The sequence below is a fragment of the Equus przewalskii genome, chromosome 31 (genome assembly GCF_037783145.1).
Source record: "Equus przewalskii isolate Varuska chromosome 31, EquPr2, whole genome shotgun sequence".
In the NCBI taxonomy this organism is placed as follows: domain Eukaryota; kingdom Metazoa; phylum Chordata; class Mammalia; order Perissodactyla; family Equidae; genus Equus; species Equus przewalskii.
Window position 1 is genome coordinate 7,278,008 of NC_091861.1, and position 23,754 is coordinate 7,301,761.

General features: G+C 44.7%; 1 protein-coding gene across 1 annotated transcript in view; it reads left to right on the forward strand.

The window, feature by feature from the left end:
• Positions 1-2,104: 2,104 nt before the first annotated feature.
• PARP1 (poly(ADP-ribose) polymerase 1) overlaps positions 2,105-23,754 on the forward strand; it is a 52,909-nt gene continuing 31,259 nt past the window's right edge. The window contains exons 1-2 of the mRNA XM_070602661.1: positions 2,105-2,374; positions 16,270-16,435. Coding sequence (XP_070458762.1) covers positions 2,255-2,374; positions 16,270-16,435 — 286 coding nt within the window. The 5' untranslated portion in view covers positions 2,105-2,254. The remainder of the gene's footprint in view (positions 2,375-16,269; positions 16,436-23,754) is intronic.

Below are 23,754 nucleotides of genomic sequence, written 5' to 3' on the forward strand. Positions count from 1 at the left end.
CTCTTTCATGGGAGTGGGTTTGGGGTGTCTGGGGAACTGGCAGGAGGCTGGGTGCGGCTGGGGCAGCCAGAGCCCTGGGGAGAGGGTGGGGATGCTGGCAGGAAAGTGGCCAGGGCCCAGATTCAGAAGAACCTTGGATTTTATTCTAAGCCCTTGGAGGGTTTTGAACATGGAAGTAACCCAGGCTGAGATCTAATGAAATGCATGTGACCTCACATGCTTTCGTAGGAAGAAAAGACTGCAGGAGACTGGAAAAGACTGGAAGAAGACCAGGCATGAGACTTCCGCCAAACCACAAAAGATGATGGCAGCCCTGCCAGTGGTGCTGATGGGAAGAAGGTGAGAAACAATTGAAGTCAGGAAGTCAGGATTCAGTGACAGATTGGACGTGGGACAGAAGAGAAAAGGAGTCAGGTTGTCTCCAAAGCATTTGACCTGAGCACTGCAGAGAACATGTGGACCATTTCCTGAGATGAGATGCACTGGGGATGTTTCGGGCATTGTTGGAGAAGCATATGAGACACTCAAACAGAAATATTGAGTAGGCAGTAGGATACGGCTGGCTCTCCCTGGAATTCTAGCCAGGAATTCTTAATCGTGTGTGTGTTTGCCCACAGTCCCTTTTTCCATCCAGTGAGGTCTATGGACCTCCAATGCAATAGTAGTTTCCAGATACACCATCAGGCAAGCTGTCCCAGAAGTCACAAAACAGAAAGCCTCAGAGACCAGATTAAGTCGCTTGAATTACAGGGTTTATTCAATTAGTTTAAAACACCTGATGCAAAATTCCTGAAGCAAGGAGAATGTATGGGGCAGAAAACACACAGAGGACAGGGTGCAGGCGAGGTGGAAGGACCACAGCACCTGAACCCAGGTTACCCACCGTCCACATGTCCTGTCTCTCTCTGCTGCATCCACCAGCCCCACTGATGGTGCGGTCATGAAGACTGAAGCTGAGGATCCTCAAGGCTACTCAACACAGGGTACCTGGAGACAATTCCGTCACTTATCAGAGAGATGCAGGGGCAAGTACGCCTGGCCACATAGGCACTCGCCAATCAGCCTGCTGAACAGACATGGGTTTTATTTGCAATGCTTGGGCAAAACATATGGGAGCCAGAAGGGGACCATAATGTTATCACCAAATGAGTGGCCGTTTAGGGATGACATAGTTGTCAAGCCAGAGGTGGGATGACCATACCTTTTGATTTGGTTACTAAGTAAAATTCTAATTATATTCCACCTATTCTCTTTACCTTCAACATATCTGACAGGTCACTAATTTAGGATTCTGCCTATGTCTCACAACCTACTTGGCTACTCAACATCCATCCATGTCTCTTAAGCTACTAGCTTTCTTCTTCTCTATGCTTGACACATTTTGAGTTTCATTCATCCTGTTTACTTTTCTTGTCCTCTGTAGCAGAACTGAATATTCTCAAATACAGCACACTCCGCTATAACAATGTTTTAAATGAATAAAATGAAATGCATAGGATTAAAAACGAAACCAGCTACATAAAAACACAGTTCTACATTAAATAAGATCTAGTAGCAGAAGGTGTAGTAACTACCTCGATTTCAAGTAGCGATGAACTTATATTGAGTTCTCGCCAACAACTGGAAAGTGATATGAAAACATCTGTGATGTCTATTGCTGACACAGTCACAGGTGCTAATACGCCTGGGATTTGTATTCTCGCATTTAAAATTCGTAATGAAGGAGATGCTAGAGGTCAGTTAGTACTCAGTCCGGAAAGTCTGCGGACTGTCGCCAGAACCCCCGCCGAAGGAGGGCCAGCCCGGGTGGACCTCCCTCTCGCAGATCAACCCTTGGCCCAGCCCTGCGCCTTCCAGCCCTGGGCGCCCTCCGGGGAGAGAGAGGACACACTTGTAAAAGGAGATGGGGGTAGAATTAGTTGTGAGAGCAAGTAAGCCTTGCTGCGGACAAATGGGTTAAAGGGGTGGCGCCGGCTCCTTCGAAGACCCACTGGCGCGACGCGAGCCCCGCCTCCGCCCGCAGCAGCCGCCCGCCGAGCTCGCGCAGCCGCAGGCGCCGGGGCAGCGCCCCCGCCCCCGCCCCCCGGCCGGCAGGGGGCGCGCGCGCCGGCGGCCCCGCCCCGTGAACGCGGGCGCCGGGGGCGTTCCCGCGGCGGGCCAGGCCTCGGCGAGCTCCCGGGGCGCGGCGGGGGCTGCGCGGCGCTCGGGCGCGTGCACGCGGGGCGGGAGCGGCGGCGGCACGAGGAGGAGGAGGATGGCGGAGTCTTCGGACAAGCTCTACCGGGTCGAGTACGCCAAGAGCGGACGGGCCTCCTGCAAGAAATGCAGCGAGAGCATCCCCAAGGACTCGCTCCGCATGGCCATCATGGTGCAGGTGCGGGGGGGCCGCCTGCTGCGCGGCGGGGCCGGCGCGGGGAGGGCTTGCCCGGAGGAGCGGGCCGGGCCTGCTGCTCCGACCCCGCGCGGGGCCTGCGGGCGCTCGGCTCCTCCTCCCGCGTGGGGCCCACCGGGGGGACCTTCCCGGAAGGTTTTGCTGATCTTGCAGGAAAAGCCCGGGAAGTGCATTCTGCAGCTCGTGGTGCCTTTTGCTTTGTAAAAATAAGGAGCCGCTTCTATCTTCATTTCTGGGGGGGGCGGGGGGGGGGTGGAGTGGAGTTCTTGTTTTTTTATTGCCATTCGCCTCAGGGGAAGGAAATGTGTGTGATCTTTGGAAGCTGGTCTGGTTTTGACCTGCCTTGTTCGGGAAGATTTTTGTCCTACATTCATGGTGGCGACTGGCACGTGAGGGTTTTTTTAAATAAAATCTATTTCGGGCTTTTATTTCAACTCCCGCTCACTTTGATTTTTTTTTAATTGTGCAAAACCACACAAGTCGATGTCATTTCTGTACAGTGCTTTCACTTTTGGCCTAATGCGTGGTTTAAAATAACGTTTTCCCCAAACTTTCCAGGTTCACAGGCGCATTCTCTTCTTGATGCATTTGCAGCCAGCTGGTTTGAGTGAGAGTGGCTCCCGGATTCCTCATCTGGGCTTCTTGACGGCTTAGGGTCCGCCCCCGGTGTTCGCTGAGGCTTCAGAGTGTCTGGGGGTGTTGGGTGGGCTGTGAGCTCTGTCTGAAGGCCCCTGCCGAGGCTGAGGGGTTTCTGCCCCTCCAGCTTGCTCATGTCTGCCTGAGTAATCTTGGTTCTCACCTGCCCTGCCCTGCCCCCCCCCCCAACATAAAGCTGTCTATTATCCAAACATGGTGCTCATGGTCAAGGTAATTTGGTTTTCCCTCCCTGCGGTGAGACAGTCCTGTGTTTTAGGAATGCTGGGATCACCTTCGCTGGATTTCCGCTTACGGGGTGGAAGAGAGTGGGTACCAAGTACTCAGGGTATCTCATTTTGTCATGTTTCAAGGACTGAGGCTGCCATCTTGGTATCCTCAGGGCCTACATAGCTCAGTACTTGCACACAGTACTTATGCAGTAAATACGCACTGAGCATGTCTTGGGTTCCAGGCACTGTTCCAAGCACTGTTTGGTGGGAGAGGCACCAAGAGACGCTCTGACCTTGGCAACTTCCAGTTTGGTTAAAGGGAAGATGACTGGTAATACTGTAGAGGAGTGGGTCCCACCTGATGGAGCTGGTGGGAGCTTGATTATAGGAGTCGGTTATTCACAGAAGTGGCAGGAAGTTGAGGACGGAGAAGCAGGCAAGGCGGCCTGCCATTTGAAGAACCATATGTCCCACTAAGCATCTTGCAACTTTACCCTGAATACATGGGCAGCCTGGTCTTAGGAAGCTCCCTCCTACTGCAGGGGGCTCTTAACATGGTGTCTGGGATGGTGGAGAGAACTCCAGGTCTATGAATTTAGGGGAGAAATTTACATCCCTTTGTTCACTAAACTCTAGATACAATTCATTATTTCCTCCAATTATGAATGTAAGCAGCAAAGCAGAGGCCTGTTAGCAGTAAATGATCTTTGTCACCTACAGTAATTACAGATATTTTCATATCACTTTGCATTTGTTGGGGCTTTCCCAAAATATCATTCACGCTCATCACTATTTCAGAATTACAGTAGGTCTTAGAATGGGTGCTAGATCTCTATTTAATGTTTTAAAACTCATGGCTTACTGTATCCCAGTAAGCTTTTTAAATGTTTTGATAAGTATTTCAGTATAATTGATTTCCTTTGTGAGCCTGTGTATTTTATTATGCGTTTTTAAGTGTTACTCCAAGGAAGGGACGTCCATAGGTTTAAATGAAAGAGGACCCAGTTCTATTGGGAAGGACAGACAGAAAACCTAAATACAGCCAGTGTGTAGAGGCAGGAAGGACACAGGAATTGAGAGGAGTGCTGGCTGTGTCTGGGGGAGTCGGGGATGGCCCCATTGAGGAAAAGACTGCTGAACCAGATAAAGTTGGACATTCTGGGCCCTCATTCGGCATACGTGATAGTGAAAGAAATCATTGTTACGAGTAAATACGGTTTTCTGTAATTGTCATCGGAGGTGGAGTTTTAATCCAGAGTCTAATGTTGGTCTTGTATGCTGAGCTGGCGGAGCCGGGAAAGAAAGAAGCCTTTCTTCTCTGTCTTGGCTTTGAATACCTTCTTTTGCATTTCTATGGGAGGCTTGTTCTCTCGGTATCAAATACCTGCTACTTTAGCCGGCCTGCCCTGGGCAGCCTCCAGGGGATGGGCTAGGACTTCTCCTTTAGACTGGGAGGGGGTTGTGGTGGGCCCCTCTGTTCCTCTGTCTTGGAGGGCTTGAGTCCCCCAGTGTGGCCATGTACAGTGCGGTACTGGTCATCCCGCTCTCTGTGGGCTGGATGGGCACTGGTATGGCCTGTTTCACACAGAAGGAAGCAGACAGTGGCTGAGTGAGGACCCTGCTATGTGGTCGATGCTAAGTGTTTGCTGAATCCACAGCCAAAGATTGTGCTGCTTGCTGGAGCTGTGCGGCTGCCAGGTAGTCTTGTGACCTTGGTCTAGTGCTCTTCCTGCCTTAGCATCCTGAGTCCTAAGTTCTAGGGTAAAGCTTTGCTTTGGTCAAGGATTCTTATCTTGAGGGAGATTGGGGGCCCTTACAGGCCCCCAAGCCTGTGCTGTGAGTATGCCTTTGGGCAGCACCCCTCTGGTGCCTGGCATAGCCACATGGTTGGGGACTGTCGACACAGATAATCCATAGTCAGTTTATAAATAAAAATTGGGATGAGTTTATCATGAGCCAAGTTCAAGGACTGTAGCCTGGTGCCTTCCTTTCCCAAGGAAGAAGGGCACCAAAGAAGTGGGGTGTACAGAGTGTTATATACTGTCTTGCAACAAAGAGCATACATCACATGTGACGGGACTATCTCTTTTACCGTTGTCACAAGTTACTTAGCTGGCACAGCAGGTCGGTGGTCAGCAGGTCAGGGGTCACAAGGTGAGCACAGCACATCAGTAATTAATCCTTAGTTTCCAAGGAGAGATGCTTGTCTTTAAAGAAATGCCAAGATGAGGCCAGCCCTGTGGCCGAGTGATTAAGTTCACGTGCTCTGCTTCAGTGGCCTGGGGTTTCACTGGTTTGGATCCTGGGCACGGACATGGCACCACTCATCAGGCCACGCTGAGGCAGCATCCCACATAGCATAACCAGAGGCACTCACAACTAGCATATACAGCTATGTACTGGGGGGGCTTTGGGGAGGAGTAGAAGATTAGCAACAGATGTTAGCTCAGGTGCCAGTCTTTAAAAAAAAAAGAAATGCCCATATGGGGGAAGTTACATCCCTATCTTTAAGGGCATCGTTCTAGGCTTTGGGACATTGTAAATGTTTAAAACAGATGTATAATGCATGCTCAACAGACCACATCGGGCCCTTTTGGAAAAACTCCAGTATATCCTGTTGGTTTTTATTGATTTATCGTTTTTCCCCTTTTGATCACTAATCTTTTGATAGATAGCATTGATGATCAAAATATTGTCCCTTGATGCCAGGGTGATTGCTGCCTGCCCTGGGTCCATCATGTCCCTTGGTGCTAGGCTTTTATCTCATTTATTTTCCCAGTTATCCACACTGGGGGGGAAGTAAACAAGCATAGATATACACATATTAACAGGAAGCATTTCATAAGTTATATAATTTTTCAATCAGTTTTCAATCATTGCACAAACATTGTGCGTATGCTTTTACATGACTCCTCATGCTCACATTGTTTACAGTTATAGAACAGGTATAGTAACAGTGACGACAAGTCAATATTTGAAAAGATTAGTTTTATGATGAGTTCTTTGGCATAGTCTTTATCAGAAAAGGAAATTGGTCCAGGATTGTAAGACTGATCGACCATCTCAAGTCACTGAGCAATCATTACTCCAGCCTGTATACCAGTCTTCCAACACTGAGTAAAGAAAATAGTAATTAGTTTGAATATTATGACTAAGACAAGAATAGAAATAGGAATTGCAATCCAGGTCCAAAAAGGAAACCAGTCTCTGAAAGGGGCCGACCAAACAAGTCAAGACTGGGTGTAGAATCACTTAAAATCTTCACCTGCTTTTTCATGTGCTTTAGCAGAGATAACACATTGGACGATTCATCAGATATAAAAACAGCATTCAGTTCAAATGATTGTGTATGTACCATCTTGGGATTAGTTAAAATATCGAAGGCCATTCTATTTTGAAGGACAGCCTTTCTCATTAAAGACATTTCAGTATTTAATGAGGCTATTTCTGCTTGACTGTTGTTAGGGGCTTGTTCAGTAAATTTAGTCAAGGCTTCTATATGTGATATGACGTCTTCTAGCCTCAAGGAACAAATTGAGCCACTTGGTGGCCATACCAGTGGAACACCAAATGAGCCCATCTGGCCTTAAAGAGAAGAAGATTGGCAGCAGGTGTTAGCTCAGGGCGAATCCTTCCCTGCATCCTAGGGAACCTCAGGGTGCAGTGTTTTAGCCGTCCAGACAGTGGCCAAGGCCAGAGGTTTGTCCCACGTAGCTGTTGAGTTTCATTAGGAGCCACCCGATAAATGCCTGGCCTTCAAGACCATTCTGTTCAAACCAGTCACTTTCTTTAAGTATGACAGTATTCTGAAAACCTTAAATGGAACAATTATAAAATACATGTATGATTTAAGCATTACAAAGGTTTAAATGAGGAGATAGGAAGTTGGGAATACAGGCCTGGTCCGGAGTCTTAGGACAGCTGTCTACAACAGATGCCGTGTTCTCGTCCTGGTTTGGAGATATTTACATTAATCAGTTGAAGTCTGGTGTCGGAAAAAGGAACTGAAACCCACTCAGGTAGTGAAGCCTTTTTTTTTTCAAATGAGAAATGTGAATCCATGAGTCTGTGCCTTTTGATTCTGCAGCACGTGAATTGGTTAAAAGTACCTGATAGGGTCCTTTCCGACAGGGCTGCAAAGAGTCTTTTATCTAATGTCTTTTCTTTTCCTTTTTTTTTTATTTTAAAGAAAGACAGCAGTTTGTTTTTTTTTAAAGATTGGCACGTGGGCTAACAACTGTGGCCAATCTTCCCCCCTACCCACCCGCCCCCCCCGCCCAAAGATTGGCACCTGGCCTAACAACTGTTGCTGATCTTTTTTTTTTTTCTGCTTTATCTCCCCAAACCCCCCCCCGTACACAGTTGTATATCTTAGTTGCACATCCTTCTAGTTGTGGGATGTGGGACGCTGCCTCAACGTGGCCTGACGAGTGGTGCCATGTCCCCGCCCAGGATCCGAAGCCTGGGCTGCCGCAGTGGGGTGCCGAACTTAACCACTGTGCCACGGAACCAGCCCCTCTAATGTCTTTTCTAATAAAATCTCGAGATCAGAGTCCCTGATCTTAAAGGTCGTCTTCTCCCGTGAGCTCACTGTGAAAAGAATCGGCTACCAACGTCTCATTTCTTTCAAGTGTCTCAATGAGACCTTGACAATAATTAAGAGATCTCCTTTAAGCAACATTGGTTCAAAACATTCTTTCGTCTAATTGCGTAGGCTGTCCAGTTATCGTCTTGAAAGGGGCAGCCGATGATTACCAAAGGACGTAGATCTAAGCTGGAGGAGCACTACAGAAGAACTTTTCGCTGTGAGAGGTTAAATCTTCTGAAAGCTTTGCCAATTGAGTTATGATTGTGCCATTAGTTAAAATGTATTATTGGCCAAATGTCACAAATAGATAGAATTTTTTGTCTGGTGAAATGAATTTGCTGGTCTCTGTGTAACCCTGTAGGAAATCCCCAAACAGGAATTGCCCTTTCCAATAATAATTTACCTAAAGCCGTTGCTCTTCTGCAAGGAAAGGCCTTAACCCAATGTGAGAACATACAGATCATTACAAGATGTATTTATCCTTGAGATGGTGGCATTTAATCAAAGTCCAATTGCAGTGCCTCAGAGGGTCCCTGGAAGAGGAAAGTGGCCTCGTGACTCATGAAATAGTTTCCTTGGATTCTATTTTGGGCTTATAGCACAGTGAATATAGGCTTTATGAGCCACTGTGGGAGAAAGTTTCCTAAAGTATTGTTTTCCCCGAAAATCATCATATCAGATACCCAGTGGGTTAAGTGGTGCATAAGCTGGAGCAGTGGCAATTGTGCTCCAGTAGACACTATGGGTTTTGTTTTTGTTTTGGGTTTTTGTCGGGCCGGGGGAGGTTGCTCGGGAAGATTCACCCTGAGCTAACATCTGTTAGCGGTCTTCTTCTGTTTTGTTCGTGGGTCACCTCCACAGCATGGCCACTGATGAGCAGTAGGTCTGGGCTGCTGAAGTGGAGCATGCTGAACTCAACCCACAGGCGACGGGGCTGACCCCACTATGTTTTTTTTTTTATTGGGCCTGAGCCACATCTGCATGGTGGTGTCAAAAATTCCCCCTTTTGTTGCTGCCTTCGTTTCTCCTCTTCTGTGGCAATTTCTTGAGTCTGTAGGAGGAAATCTTTTTCTGGGTTGACAGAGTTAATAGAAAGTGGGCATTCTCGAGGCTGGACAGCGTATTCAGCTTGATAATGTCCTTGCTTATCGTTTAAGACCCATCTGTAAACCAAAGTAGATAACAGAATGCAGTCGTGGTGTTACCAATTTTACCTCCCTCTGACGGGACTCCAGCCCACATTTGGGGGAGCTCTGGGGAAGGGCCCATGGGTGGGCTCAGGCCCACAATCCGTCCCTTCACCGGAGGGTTCTTTTCTGTTCAGTGTCATTGATTTGAAATGAAACTGAAGCTGAGCGTGCAATGGCACAAGCTTTTAATCAATGGCCAAAGAGTGGAGCCATGGGAACTATGTTCTCAAAGCAGCTTCTCAGCTCTTAGGGCAAGTAAGCAGCTGTTATAAGAGGCTGAGGTAATGAAGGGGAGGAGTATTCATGGTATTCGGGGAGCAGGGTGGGCTTTCTGGGGGAACAAGGGTGCCACCTCTGTTCTTTCCTTGATTGTGTCCTGCCGTTGCCATGGCGCTGGGGGGTGTGTTATGTAGCATGGTAACATATTACAGTGAGCATATGATGAGCTGCAGGTCTGTGTCAGGTCAAGTCAGACTGCCATGTTTTGCCTGCAACCAGTTGTAACTGGTTTCAACCATCTGTCTCAGCCATCTCCTTCCTCGTATTTTCCTGTAAGCTAAAGAGAATGGTTAGACTTCTGAGCAAGGTTGTGGTTAATGTCTTATGGGAGACAGTAGTCATTTTCCTCCTGTGGTGCTGGAAGCAGGGTAGCAGGGTTAAGATGGTGAATAATATTTACCTATGCACTAGAACCTAAGAAGGTTTGTCACCATTTACTTGACACAGCTTCCCATGCAATTTAGCATACCAAACAAGCCTAATTCGTATCTCCCTCTTTATAGAAAGAGAGAACAGATCTCTTTAAGAAGTCCCCAGGGGTCCTCTGAAAATGCTCAGAGAAATTTTCAAGTCAAAAGAAAGACTTCACTTTGGATATGAATATTGGGGAGTTTGTCAGAAGTATGAAAAGGTTTTAAAACACTTGGTCAAACAAGATCAAGTGCATGCTGATCTCTTGTCACTGTGAAACAATGGTTGCTGTGAAACAATGCATAGTTACCATTTAACCAAAGTGAGACTCACTCAAAAGTAGGGAAATCTTTTTATAATCTCTTTATCAAGAGCAGACTACAAGTCCAGGAAAGTTATCCTTTTAAGAAAGAAAAAATCAAGTTCTAATTTTCGTACCAGCTTTTTATATTAAAACTTACTCGGATAAATAACCTTAGCCAATTTGACCATGAATCACATATGTTAATTAGAATTTTTAACCTTTATAGACCTTAATTTTTTAGTGGAAGCTAAGAAATAAGCAATTACAAACTGTCTTCTACATTAGCATCCTGTGACTTGGCAAATTTAGAAATACCTTTCTATAGTTTCTAGAAACATGCTACTTCATAGTATGATTTTTGAATAAAATAAAGATATTTTTACTAGTGGACCCAAACATCTTTTGGTTTTTCTGTAATAAGTCAAAAATAGATAAACCTATATTTAGTGATTAACATCTAATATTTTATCTTATTGGGAAGTGATTTAGGTACTCAGTAAATTTTATCGTTTAATTCAAGTAGCAAAACTCTAAGGTTTCAAGTTACCAAAGGGTTTTGAAATTATTTTAAGTACGTACACCATAACATATAATTATTGTTAAAAAGTTCACCCAACACTCTTCTCTTTTTCACACCTATTTAAGTTACTTGTTTCCATACTGATAACTCTGAAAACATGTTTATTTTAATCAAACCAGCAAACTTAAATAAGCTTTCACTTTTCAGAATTGTTTGATATCATGTTAGCTTGAAAGGCATTTGGGTTAGTTTCCATTACATTTATAAAAGCGCTTATTTTAAGCCTATTAAATAGCGCTCTTTAGGAGTTACACCATCCGGAGGTGAGATATCACACACAGACAGAGCATCCACAGACATATGTGCACAGAGACTCCACAGCTATTGTTTTAAAATTCTGTCATGAATCAGGTACGGTAATACAAAGTTCCGTAGTCACAAAAGAATGATTGAATCCAAATTTTGTTTTAAGCTTTTTCTACTAACATTTGCAGAGAAAACACTCAAGGTGCTAGATTTTGGACGACGGTGCTCTTAGGGCCATTTTTCTTTTTTTTCTTCAGTCTTAGGAATCTGTGATGGTCTAGATAGCAGTTCCCAGAGAGGTGAGGCAGTAAGCCTTTTTGAGATAAAGGAAATGGGTGGGATCTGAACTGCCTTTCGAGCTGCTTTCCACTTTGGCAAAGGTTTGTAAGTCCAAGACAGTTGCTCTTAATTTCCCAGAAATTTGGGTTGTAACTTAAATGATCTTATAGATCAATACACCTGTCCACCTACATCACCCTAATTTACTTCTTTTCCTCTGGGTGTTTAGTTTTATTTTAACTTAGGGAAGAAGACCTAAAAATTCTTCTCGAGCTCTGAATATCAGCTTCTTGTTTGGCTGAATTTCTGGTCATAAGGTCCTAAATGCTTTCATATCCTTCTCAGGTTTCATCCAGGACAAACAGTAGCTACCTGGCAGTATTGAATAATTCCAGTAATTGTTAATGTAGCAATTTCCCAGAAAGTCTTTCAGAGTCACATTAACTCTGGGAGTAGATTATGGGGGTGTCTTAAAGCCATGGCCTAATATAGTTTCCTTTAGGTACCTTTCATAACTTAATTTTCTATTAACTTTTTGCAACAAAACTTTCAATAAGGTTATTTTGGAATTTTGAAGTCTTTGTTTGTAAGTGCCCTTCTTAAATGATGTTATCTAATTGGAACATTCCTTCTGATGGCCTACGTAATTCTCCTGAGGCCGGTGGCAGTTTGGTAAGACCCATTCCACTAATGCAGTGCAACCCACATTTCTGTCTGACATCTCTGACCACAAAATGGGGTATAACCACATTTTTGTCTGACTGTATTTTGGGGCCCCAAACTGACGATTATTAAGCCAAGCCCTCAGGACACGAAATAAGCTTAGTAAGTTATTTTTGGGTTTTTTGCTATTCTTTCTAAATATTTACAGCTTCCAGAACCTTTAGTTTGAGCCATTGTGGCAGAAGTTGGTGAGCTTGACTTTTTAAAAAATTTCTCTATTACCTGGCTTAAAAAGGAGCCCCATGGTGGCCAGTGCGATTTTAAATTATCCTGGGTTATCTTGCCAGCCATTTATAGCTATCCCCATTTCGTTAAGCACTTGCAAGTCTCAGCATGAAGCTGGCCGGAGTTCTGAGGGGAGGCTGCCCATTCGGGAACTTGTCAGCTATTAGAAGCTCAATTTCCTGCTTTTAGGATCATTTTGCTATAAAGTCTGAACAATTTCTAGGGACAGTGTAGTGGGTCAGAAACGTGCTGTTTGTGAGCGTTACTCCCTAAAGAAAGGTTGTAAGCACTCTCTTTTGTGCCTTAGTTTCTCCTGCCGGCTGTCTAAAACTACTGTATGGGCTTGGAGCTTGTGGGCAACCAGCCCTCTTATGCGTGTCCCTGGACAAGCAGTCACTTACTTAAAGTGAAAGATCACGATGGAATTCCCTCTGGGATGGTTGCACATCTGAACCTCAGACACTTCCGCTGGGTTCTCAATCACCTGAGAAGGCCTTACGGCTGGGAGGAGCAGTGTCCCTTCTCTCTGGAGCTGAGCAGGTTCAGACTCTCATTTCTCTATCAAGCAGTTCATTCAGGCTTTGTAAACACAGTTGTTTCCAATTTAAAGGCAAATTTAAAAGGTCAGCCTGCCCCATTCACTCCCAAGTTTCCCCTAGGATCCCCTGGCCTAGGAAGTTCCCCTAGGTTCCTCTTACCTAGGAGATGTACCTGTACCCCCTTAATACAGTTAGTCTTAAGGCTTGAAAGAACTCATATAAACTTTGGACAATCGACTTAAAATGAGGAGGTCCAGGTTTCAGGAGAACTCACCAGCATTGCCTGAAGAATGCAGTGATCTGGGGGTGCTCGTGAGCCCCTGTGGGTACTGAACACCGGTTCATTGCAGATTTACCGTAGTCTGAAATCCTGCCAACTGCACCAAGAAATCTCAGTGCAAATAATCCATAGTCAACCTATAAATCAAAATTGGGGTGAGTTTATCATGAGCCAAGTTTGAGGACTGTAGCCTGGGACCTTCCTTTCGAAACCAAGGAAGGAAGGGCACCAAAGAAGTGGGGTGAACAGAGTGGTTATATAGCACCTTGGAGCAAAGAGCATACATCACATATGACTGGTCTCTCTCTTTTACTACTGTCATGAGATGCTTAGCTGGCACAGCAGGTCAGTGGTCACAAGGTGAGCACATAGGTGGGTAATTAATTCTTAGTTTCCAGGAAGAGATGCTTATTCTTGAAGAAATGCTGATAATGGGGGCAAGTTATGTTCCTGTCTTTAAGGGACATCATTCTTGTCTTGGGATATAGTAAATGTTTAAGGCCGAGGTACAGTGCATGCTCAACAGGCCACGTCAGGCCTTTTTGGAAAAACAAGGTCAGGCCGAATTAGTTTTATCCCAGATGGCTTCCTCATATACTTCAATGTGTATCCTGTTGCTTTTCACCGATTTGTCAGGACACAGCACCCAGACCGAGGTTTAAGGAGCAGGTGTGGGGCCCTAGCAGAGCCAGGAGGAAGTACCACGACCATGAGTTCCAGTGTGAGGCAAAGCCACTGAGCCATGTGCCCTCATTTGCATGAATGTTGTAGGACAGGTAGACAAGGGGTGCCAAGGCAGGAAGAGCCAGATCAGGGCCGCTGCAGATGATGTCACAAGACAGCTGGATGCCTAAGGATGTGTTGGCTGCCTTGGTGAAAGTCTGAGAGCCAGAACACGAGTCCACTCTGAAATGCCGTTTGTTGTCTGGTTTGGGGGGGACCATCTTGTCCACAGCAGGAATACCCCCATCCTTCATTTCTTCCCTCCACAGACACTTGGAGGGCCCTCTGTGAGCAGGCACTGCTGGGTGCTGGCAAGACCAGCATTGCGCGCCTCGGGGATGACCCTGTGCAGGATACAGCCATTGATCAAATAATCACCTAGATGGGTCGTTCTTACCTGGGGCACCTGAGGAAGTGCTGTGTGCTCTGTGTAGGGCTGGGGAGCGGAGGGAACAGCTCCTGCTGCTGAAAGCCCAGGCTGCTTGGTGCTGAGTTGTCCTGGCAGAGCCCCAGCCCTAACCTTACAATTTAATGTGTTGAATCCAGAGAGAGGCCTCCCACGTAGTAGGGGAGGGCAAGTTGGGAGACGTCACTGGTTTTTCAGAATATTTCCCCTGTCCTCCATCCTAAAAGTTACATATAGTATTTATTTTAATGCTGTTGTAGTATTTTTATTCCATCTGCGTGACATTGAGGTTTATGTTCTATAAAAGCAGACGTTTGGGGCCTCTCTTGCTTCAGTCAGAACCGGTTGTGTATTTTTAAGCAGCACTTCCTGCTGAGCAATGTAGTGGAAAGAACTGCGGTGTCGGGTTCAAGTGGGGGCTGAGTCACTTGCTGCCTGGGTGACCCCCTCTCCTTTAGGCTTCTGTAAAATAGGGGTGCCGGCTCCCCCCAAGAGGCAGTTGTTGGGTTACACATGATGGCTTGTGAAGGGCGCTAGGGACCCAGTAAATGCCAGTGTTCGTTCCACTCCTAGTCACTGTCACCGTCCACTCTAAAGCCAGACAGTGCTGGTGCCTGGGTGCCTGGGAGCACGAGCCTGGCACCATCACAATGGAATGGATGCTGTCAGAGCGGTACCTCCTGAGTGTGAAGCAGTGAAGAGGGGGGAAGACGATTCCTGTGCTCTCTGCGTCCTTCTGGTTGGTGTAAGTTAAATTGACGTGAGACAGAATAATGGAGAAAATCAAACAAAGCTTAATAACATGTATACATGGGGAAACCCAGGAGAACCGAGTAACTCGTCAAAATGGCCAAAGCCACCACCTTGAATACCATCTTCAGCTAAAAACAGAGGAGGAAGTTGGGGGTAGTGGTTTGGGACTTCACAGGGGAGAAAGGCAATTCATGTGGAGATGGAAAAGCAAGTGTTTGATAAACAAATGTTTGCTGGGCCATCTGTAGACAACGACCAGAGAGAGAGAGAGAACTTGGATAAAAATGGGCTTAGCGAGGATCCTACCCCATCTGTCATGCCCAGAGATATCTATGGCCATGGCCTGTCAGGCCTTCTGTCTTCAAGTTTTTTTCTTTTAGGCAGTTAGGGGGAAAGGTCAAAGTTTCTTTCAGAATCTTTTGTCCTTAAAAATAATCAAGCCAGGGGCTGGCCCCGTGGCCGAGTGGTTAAGTTCGCGCACTCCACTGCCGGCGGCCCAGTGTTTCGTTGGTTCAAATCCTGGGCGCAGACATGACACTGCTCATCAAACCACGCTGAGGTGGCGTCCCACATGCCACAACTAGAAGGACCCACAACGAAGAATATACAACTATGTACTGGGTGGCTTTGGGGAGAAAAAGGCAAAAATAAAATCTTTAAAAAAAATAATAATAATCAAGCCAAAGAGACACATATTGGGGTGGCCAAGTCTGATCCCCCACAGTAGCAAAGGAAAGGAAAGACCCACCGTGAGAGGGGAACCACCACATGGCTGGACTTCCCGGTTTCTGTTCCGGGAAATGGCACTCCCTGAAGGCCCCGGGGACTCTGTCATCGGCCCTCTGTGGCCTGCCTCCCGGAACCCATTCTCTTTCCTTCTTCCTCATAGAAGTTAATTCATTCCACTCACATCTGTGTGGCTGCTGCCAGCCTGGCACTTTCTTCTGACACATTTTCTCTGCCTTGCTCATTCTCTGAGGCTCATCCCTCATTCTTCTAACTGCAAAGGCCCTTCAGAGCCCTTTCTGGGCCACATGGGCCCTGCGAGTCCAGGCCTCATGGGGACAGTGGTCTGGCCTATCCCAGATTGAGACACAGACGTGTGTCTTCTGTGCGTTTCACCATGCTGTGAGGTAGTTCATGTCACTGAAATGTCGTAGCGTGTGGGTACAAGGTACGTGGGGCAGATGCTGTTCAAAGACACCACTGTTCCCATGGGTGTTCCGTGTCCCAAGAGAGGGGACGGCAACAGCAGGCAGCAGCTTTCTGAGGTGTGGAGGAAGATCTGAGGAAAAATGCGGACCAGGGTGGTGTTTCTCAGCCGTGTGCAGCTTTCGCTTGCGAGGTGAAGGACCTAGGCGAGGCTGTCCTCTGTCTACAGATGCGAAAACAAGGGTTTAATGTGTTCAGCTGCAGAGGGCTGGGCTCGGGGCCAAGGTGGAGGCTTCCTGTTCATTTACCTCCTTCTGATTCCCGTCCTTCTAGTCGCCCATGTTCGATGGAAAAGTCCCACACTGGTACCACTTCTCCTGCTTCTGGAAGGTCGGCCACTCCATCCGGCACCCTGACGTTGAGGTGGATGGGTTCTCGGAGCTGAGGTGGGACGACCAGCAGAAGGTGAAGAAAACTGCAGAGGCCGGAGGCGTGGCAGGTGCGTACAGACCAGGGAGGCAGCAGGTGTTGCCCCCCAACCACGGAGCTTCCAGGGGGCCCTTTTCTAAGAGAGCAAAGAAAAAGTCCTTCAGCTTCCCCCCACCCCATTTCACACGTGCATACAAAGAACAAGGGACCCCTCATTGACCCAGCGTTGTCATGTTGCAGGATGTTCTATTTTTCCAGATGCTTGAAATGTAGCCTTTAAATTTGTTGCTGTTGTTTTTGTTTCTAACAGACTATTTTTTAGAGCAGTTTTAGGTTCACCTCAAAATTAAGCAGAAGGTACAGAGAGTTCTCATAAACACCTACCCCCACCGGCACAGCCTCCCCGGCCAGAATGTTAACATTTGTTACAGTCTGTGAACTGGCATTGACATATCATCATCATCGCCGAGTCCATAGTTTACCGTAGGGTTCCCTCCATTTTATGGGTTTGGACAATGTATAAGGATATACATCCCTCATTATAGTATATACAGAGTAATCTCACTGCCCTGGAAGTCTTCTGTGTTTTGCCTGTCCATCCTCCCCTGTAAGCCTCACAACCACTCATCTGTTTGCCGTCTCCCTAGTTTCGCCTTTTCCAGAATGTCATACAGTTGGAATCATATGTAGAATGTCCAATAGTTGGAACACACAGTATGTGGCCTTTTCAGGCTGGCTTCTTTCACTTAGTCATACATTTAAGGTACGTCCATGTCTTTTCGTGGCTTGATAGCTCATTTACTTTTAGCTCCGAGTAGTATGCCATTGTCTGGATGGACCACAATTTATTTATCCGTTCATCTGCTCAGGGCATCTTGATTACGTCCAAGTGTTGGTAATGACAAAGCTGCTGTAAACATCCATGTGCAGGTTTCTGTGTGGACGTCTGTTTTCAGCTCATTTGGGTGAATACCAAGGAGCCTGCTTGCTGGATTGTATGGGAAGAGTGTGTTTAGTTTGGTAAGAAACCGCCAAAGTGTCTTCCAAAGTGAGTGTACCATTTTGCATTCCCACCGGCGATGAGAGTTCCTGTGGCTCCAGGTCCTTGCCGAGCATCTGGTGGTGTCAGTGTTTTAGATTTTGGTCGTTCACATAGGTGTGTAGTGGTATTTTGTTATTGTTTTAATTTGCAGTTCCCTGATGCCGTATAATGTTGAGTATCTTTTCCTGTGCTTATTTGCCGTCTGTGTATCTTCTTTGCTGAGAAGTCTGTTCAGAAATTGTGCTTATTTTTCGTTCATTTTCTTGTTGTTGAGTTTTAAGAATTCTTTGTATATTTTGGATAGCAGTCCTTTTTTTTTCAAGATTTTATTTTTTTCCTTTTTTTCCCCAAAGCCCCCAGGTACATAGTTGTATATTCTTCATTGTGGGTCCTTCAAGTTGTGGCATGTGGGACGCTGCCTCAGCGTGGTTTGATGAGCAGCGCCATGTCCACGCCCAGGATTCGAACCAACGAAACTCTGGGCCGCCTGCAGTGGAGTGCGAGAACTTAATCACTCGGCCACGGGGCCAGCCCCAAGCAGTCCTTTTTCAGATATGTCTTTTGCAAATATTTTCTCGCAGCCTGGCTTGACTTCTTTCTTATTCTCTTGACACTGTCTTTTACAGAGCAGAAGTTCTCAATTTTAATGATAAAGTCCAGCTTAACTGTTGTTTCTTTCATGGATTGTGTCTTTGCTGGTATATCTAAAAAGTCCTAGCCATACACAAGGCCGTTTAGATTTCCTCCTCTGTCACATTTGAGGAGTTTTATAGCTTTGTGTTTTACATTTCAGTCTGTGATCCATTTGAGTTAATCTTTGTGAAGAGTATAAAGTCTGTGTCTGGATTAATTATTTTGAATGCAGGTATCCCGTTGTTCCCGCACCGCCTGCTAAAAGGGCTGTCTTTGCTCCATTGTATTGCGTTTGCTCCTTTGTCAGACGTCAGTTCACCGTTACTTGCGTGGGTGTGTTTCTGGGCTCTGCTCTGGCCTGTGCATCACTTTGTCTAGTTCGCCAGAACTACGCTGTCTTCGTTACTGCAGCTTTACAGGAAGTCTTAAAGCCAGGTAGTGTCAGTCTTCTGACTGTTCTTCCCTTTCAACGCCGTTGTGTGTTCTGGGTCTTTTGTCTCTATGTAAACTTTATAGTCAGGTTGTTGAGACCACAAACTTAACCTGTTGGGATTTTTTTAAATTTTAAAGAGTCAATTTTTCATCACTTTTTGAAGATCTTCCGAGACTGCGTTCTCATTTCTCTGCTTCCTAAACTGACCCCGTTTCGCCTGTGCTTGTGACTCTAGTGGATGGGAATGCCAGCCGTCCTTGCCCACGGAGCTGTTCGTGCCTGTGCCCAACTGTTTTCTCTGTCCCTCTTGCAACTGTCAGTATGTTTGTCTCCAGTTGCTTCTGATCTGCTGGAAACTGAGAGATCAGTGACACAGCTCAGAATTGTGAATAAAGATAATAGTAAATTTGCCAAGAAAGGGTGTGGAGAGACAGTATGTCAGTTTTAGCAGAGAACAGATGTAACAGAAATTTTTCTTGGTCTGTGGTTGTTTTCTCTTTTGTGTTCAGTACAGTGGAAGTTATCTGTTAAGGGACTTAGATATGTTATATCTAGTTATAATTTATATGTCTCAAATTATATGATTTTTATAATATGAAAAGGCATAGTAATTTTGCTGTAAATGCATTTCTTCTGTGAAACCATCATAAGTCATAGTTAAGATCCTACCTACTAATTTTCCAGAGATTTTTCGTCCAAAGAGCCTAACAATGTATTTAGACATTCAGAAAGTTTAAGTCATCCCAGATCCTGTGATTCAGAGACAACTATCATTGACATTGTGGGGTGTCTCCCTAGAAAATTTTCTATTCAGATAGTGATTTGTGTGTGTTTATTATGTTTTTTCTTTCCTGCAGAAATGGGATCTTACCCTTAGTATTACTTTTTTTAAAAGCTCAGTCACTTTTTCTGTGGTCGGATGTACAGAACACAATATTTAACTTCTTAACCATTTTTAAGTGTACATTTTAATAGTATTAAATAGATTCACTTTGCTGTGCAACCATCACCACCGTCCATCTCTAGAACCTTTTCATCTTCCCAAACTGAGACTCTATGCACATTACACGATAACTCCCCATTTCTCTTCCCCCGGTCCCTGGTAACCACTGTTATTTCTGTCTCTATGGTTATGACTACGCCAGGTACCTCATGTAAGTGGAATCATATAGTATTTGCTTTTTTGTGTCTGACTTATTTCACTCAGTGTAGTGTTTTCAAGATTCATCCATGTTGTAGCACATGTCAGAATTTCCTTTTTGAGGCTTTATCCCTCGTATGGATATACTGTATTTTGTTTGTTTATTCATCCATCGATGGACATTTGGGTGGTTTCTACCTTACGGCAGTTGTGAATAACGCTCCTCTGAACATTGGTGTGCAGCTATCTGTTCCAGACCCTGCTTTCTCTTCTCTTATGTATTCCCGGAAGTGGAGTTGCTGCATTGTATAGTAATTCTGTGTTTAATTTTTTTGTGTGTGTAACCACCATACTGTTTTCCACAGCAGCTGCACCATTTATATCCCCACCAGCAACACACAGGGTTCCGATTTCTCCACGTCCTCACCAACACTTTTGTTTTCTGGATTTTGTTTGTTTGTTTGTTGTTGTTTGGGTTTTTTGTTTGTTTTTTTATAATACCCATCTTAATGGTGTCAAGTAGTATCTCATTGTGGTTTTGATTTGCATTTCCCCAATGATTAGTGATGTTTGCCTGTGTGTTATACTTTACAGCTTAATATTTACTCTCTGCGTGTTAAAAGATATGCATTTCCATCATATTTTAAAGGTATGTAGTATTCATTTATTGAGGTCTTGCTAAATTTTGTGCATCACTGAAGCATTTGACGTGTTAATTTCGTCGAATTCTTCTAGCCCTTTATCAGTTTGTACAGATGAGGAACTGAGGCACTGAGAGGTTGGGGAACTGGGCCAAGGTCATAGTGGTGGTAAATGAGCCAGGATTCAAATCCACACTGTGTTCCTTTTGAGCCTGGACTTTCAACCACTTAGCTATATTACTGATGAAGCTCCTGCAAACTTCTTGTACCTCCCGGGCACCTGTCCAGTTATTTCCTTGATTCCAAGAAGTGGAATTAATGGTCAAGGAGGTGAGCTGTTTTAAGGCCTTCTGTGTGTGTCAAATTGCCTTTCAGAAAGGTCACGTCAGTTATGCCTGTACCAACAATGTGTAATATACCCCTTTCTCCACTTTCATGTCATTCCTAAGTGTTTGTATTCCTTTTAGTTTTGCTCCTAGTGAGGTGGAACATTTTGTTGGGTGTCTATTAGTCATCTGTATTACTTTGATAGTTGTGTGTGTCCTTGCCTCATTTTCCTTTTGGGGTATTTTGTCTTTTTCTTAATGAAATGTGAAAGATGCTAATTCTTTGTCATCTTTGCAAATATTTTTCCCAGTTTGACATTTTTCTTTTATATTTGTTTATGGTATGTTTTGTCACATGGAAGCTTCACTGACTAGAGGTTCTGTAGTCTTCTCATTTATACTGTCTGTTTTTGGTATTTTAAAATCTTTCATCTGGAATTTTTTAAATAATTTGCATACAGTTATATGCACAAACTTTAAGTATACCGTTCCATGAGTTTTGACAAACGCATGTACACGTGTAACGTACACCCTGACAAGTTATAGAGCATTTCTGTCGCCCCAGGAAGTTCCCTTTGGCCCTTTCCCAGCCATCGTTCCCCACCCAGGTCACCACTGTTCCAGTTTCTACCTCCCATTGATTAATTTTGTGTGATTTAGAATTTCAAAAAAAAAAGGAATAGTGTGTAGTTCCCTCATAAGCACCATGTCTGGAGACTCATCCAGGTTGTGTTCTGTGTTGTCAGTTCTTTTTTATTGCTGTGGGGTAGTCCTTTGAATATTTCAGTTTGTTTATCTAGTCTCCTGTTGGTAACTTTTGGGTTGTTGCCAGTTTGGGGATATTAACAAATACATTTATGTGCAAGTCTCTATATAGACCTGTGCTTTGGGTTCTCTTGGGTAACTATCTAAGAATGGAGTGACAGATCATGTAGTCCGTGTCTGTTCAGCTTTTTAATGAAACTGCCAAATCTTTCCAAAGTGGCTGTACCATTTTACATTCCCACCAAAGGTGTATGAGAGTTTCAGTTCCCCCATAGCCTTGCCAGCACTTGGTATAGTCATTCTATTGTTTTGTTTTGGTTTTGGTTTTGTTTCGTTTTTGAGGAAGATTAGCCCTGAGCTAACATCTGCCACCAATCCTCCTCTTTTTTGCTGAGGAAGATTGTCGCCGAGCTGACGTCTGTGCCCATCTTCCTCTACCTTACATGTGGAACACCTGTCACAGCATGGCTTGACAAACAGCACGTAGGTCCCCACCCAGGATCTGAACTGTTGAACCTCGGGTCGCTGAAGTGGAGCACACGAACTTAACCACTACACCATGGGACCGGGCCCCCTTGGTCACTCTTTTTAATAGTAGCCATTCCGTTAGGTGTGTACTGATATCTTCTTGTGGTTTTAATTTGCATTTGTCTGTTTATTACTGAGCTCTAGGTATCCTTAGAATATTCTAGATGCATGTCCTTTATGAAATATAAATAATGTAAATTCCTTTTCCCAGTCTGCGGCTTGTAGTTTTAATTACTGATTTTTTTGAAGAGCAGTAGTTTTTCGTTTTGATGAAGTCTAATTTGTTGGGTTTTTGTTTTTGTTTTTGTTTTTTTTGTCTTTTTTGCTAAATGCTTTCTGTCTCCTAAGAAATCTTGGCCTCCTCTAAGATCATGAGGATGTACTCCTTTGTTTTCTTCTAGAAGTCTTGTAGTTTTAGCTTTGATTTTTAGGCGTCTTATCTGTCTTAAATTAACTTTTGTGTTAAGTGTGAGGAAGGGGTTGTTTTCTGTGTTTTTGAGGTGGAGACCTTTCTTTTCTAGCCCCGTTCGTTGAAAAGACTTTGGCTTCTTTGCCAACAGCAGTTGACTGTGTAACTGTAGGTCTGCGTCTGGACGATGTTTGGTTCCATTGATTTGTCTGTCTAACACCCCACTGTCTTAGTTCCTATAACTTTAGAGTCAGTCATGAGTCACGTAGTGTCGTTCCTCCAACTTTGTTCTTTTTCAATATTGTTTTTACCTAAGTCCTTTATAGTATCTTATAAGTTTTGTGGTAAACTTGTCAATTTCTTCTCCAAAAAAGCTTGCTAGGATTTTGATTGCATCATACTGAATCTGTGGATCAAATTGGGGATAATTGACATGTCAACAAATTGAGTCTTCCAGTCTCTCCATTTATTTGGGTCTTCTTTAATTTCAGCAAAGTCTTATAGTTTTCAGTGTGGGGGTCTTCTTAAATTTCTCTCTTAAGTATTTTATGTGTTTTAATTCTAATTGAATAGTAGTGTGTTTTAATTTCCTTTTCTAATATTTTTATTGCTAGTATAGTAGTCCCACCTTGTCCGCAGTTTGGCTTTCCACGGTTTTCAGTTACCCGTGGTCAACTGCAGTCCGAAAATATTAAATGGAAAATTCCAGAAGTAGAGAACTCTTCAGTTTTAAATTGCATGCCATTCTGAATAGCATGATGCAATCTCGTGCCATCCCGCTCCATCCCACCCGGGACAAAATCATCCCTTTGTTGGATCGCGGCCATTGACATCACCATGCTTCTGTGATCCTCTTTCTGACTTGTCGATAGAAAGTCAGTAGTAGCCTAATACCACGTCACAGTGCCTGCGTCGTCCCCTCACTTCATGCCAGCACGTAGGCATTGTGTTGTCTCACAAATCACAAGAAGGGTGAGTGCAGAGCAGTAAGATATTTTGAGAGACACCACATAACCTAACTTTAATTACAGTCTCTTAATTGTTCTAGTTTATTAGCAGTTGTTTTAACCTCTTACTGTGCCTAATTTATAAATTAGGTTTTATATAGGTGCGTATGTATAGGAAAAACATAATGTATATAGCGTTTGGCCCTATCCATGATTTCAGGCCTCCACTGGGGGCCGGGGGGAGACTAGTGTCCATAGAAATGTTTTTTGTGTATTGACCTTGTGCTCTGCGAATTTGCTAAATTCGCTTACCAGAGCTCGTAGCTTTTTGTAGATTCCCGAGGCTATCCTGGATGTGCAGTCATGTCCTCTGCAAATAGAGATGGCTTTCTTTGTTCGTTCCTAAACTGAAACCTTTTCTTTCTTTTTCTCGCCTCGGTGCACTTATTAGAGCCTCCAGTGCAGTGCTGACTACAAGTAGTGAGAGAGGACACCGCGTTCCTGATCTCAGGAGAGAGACAGTC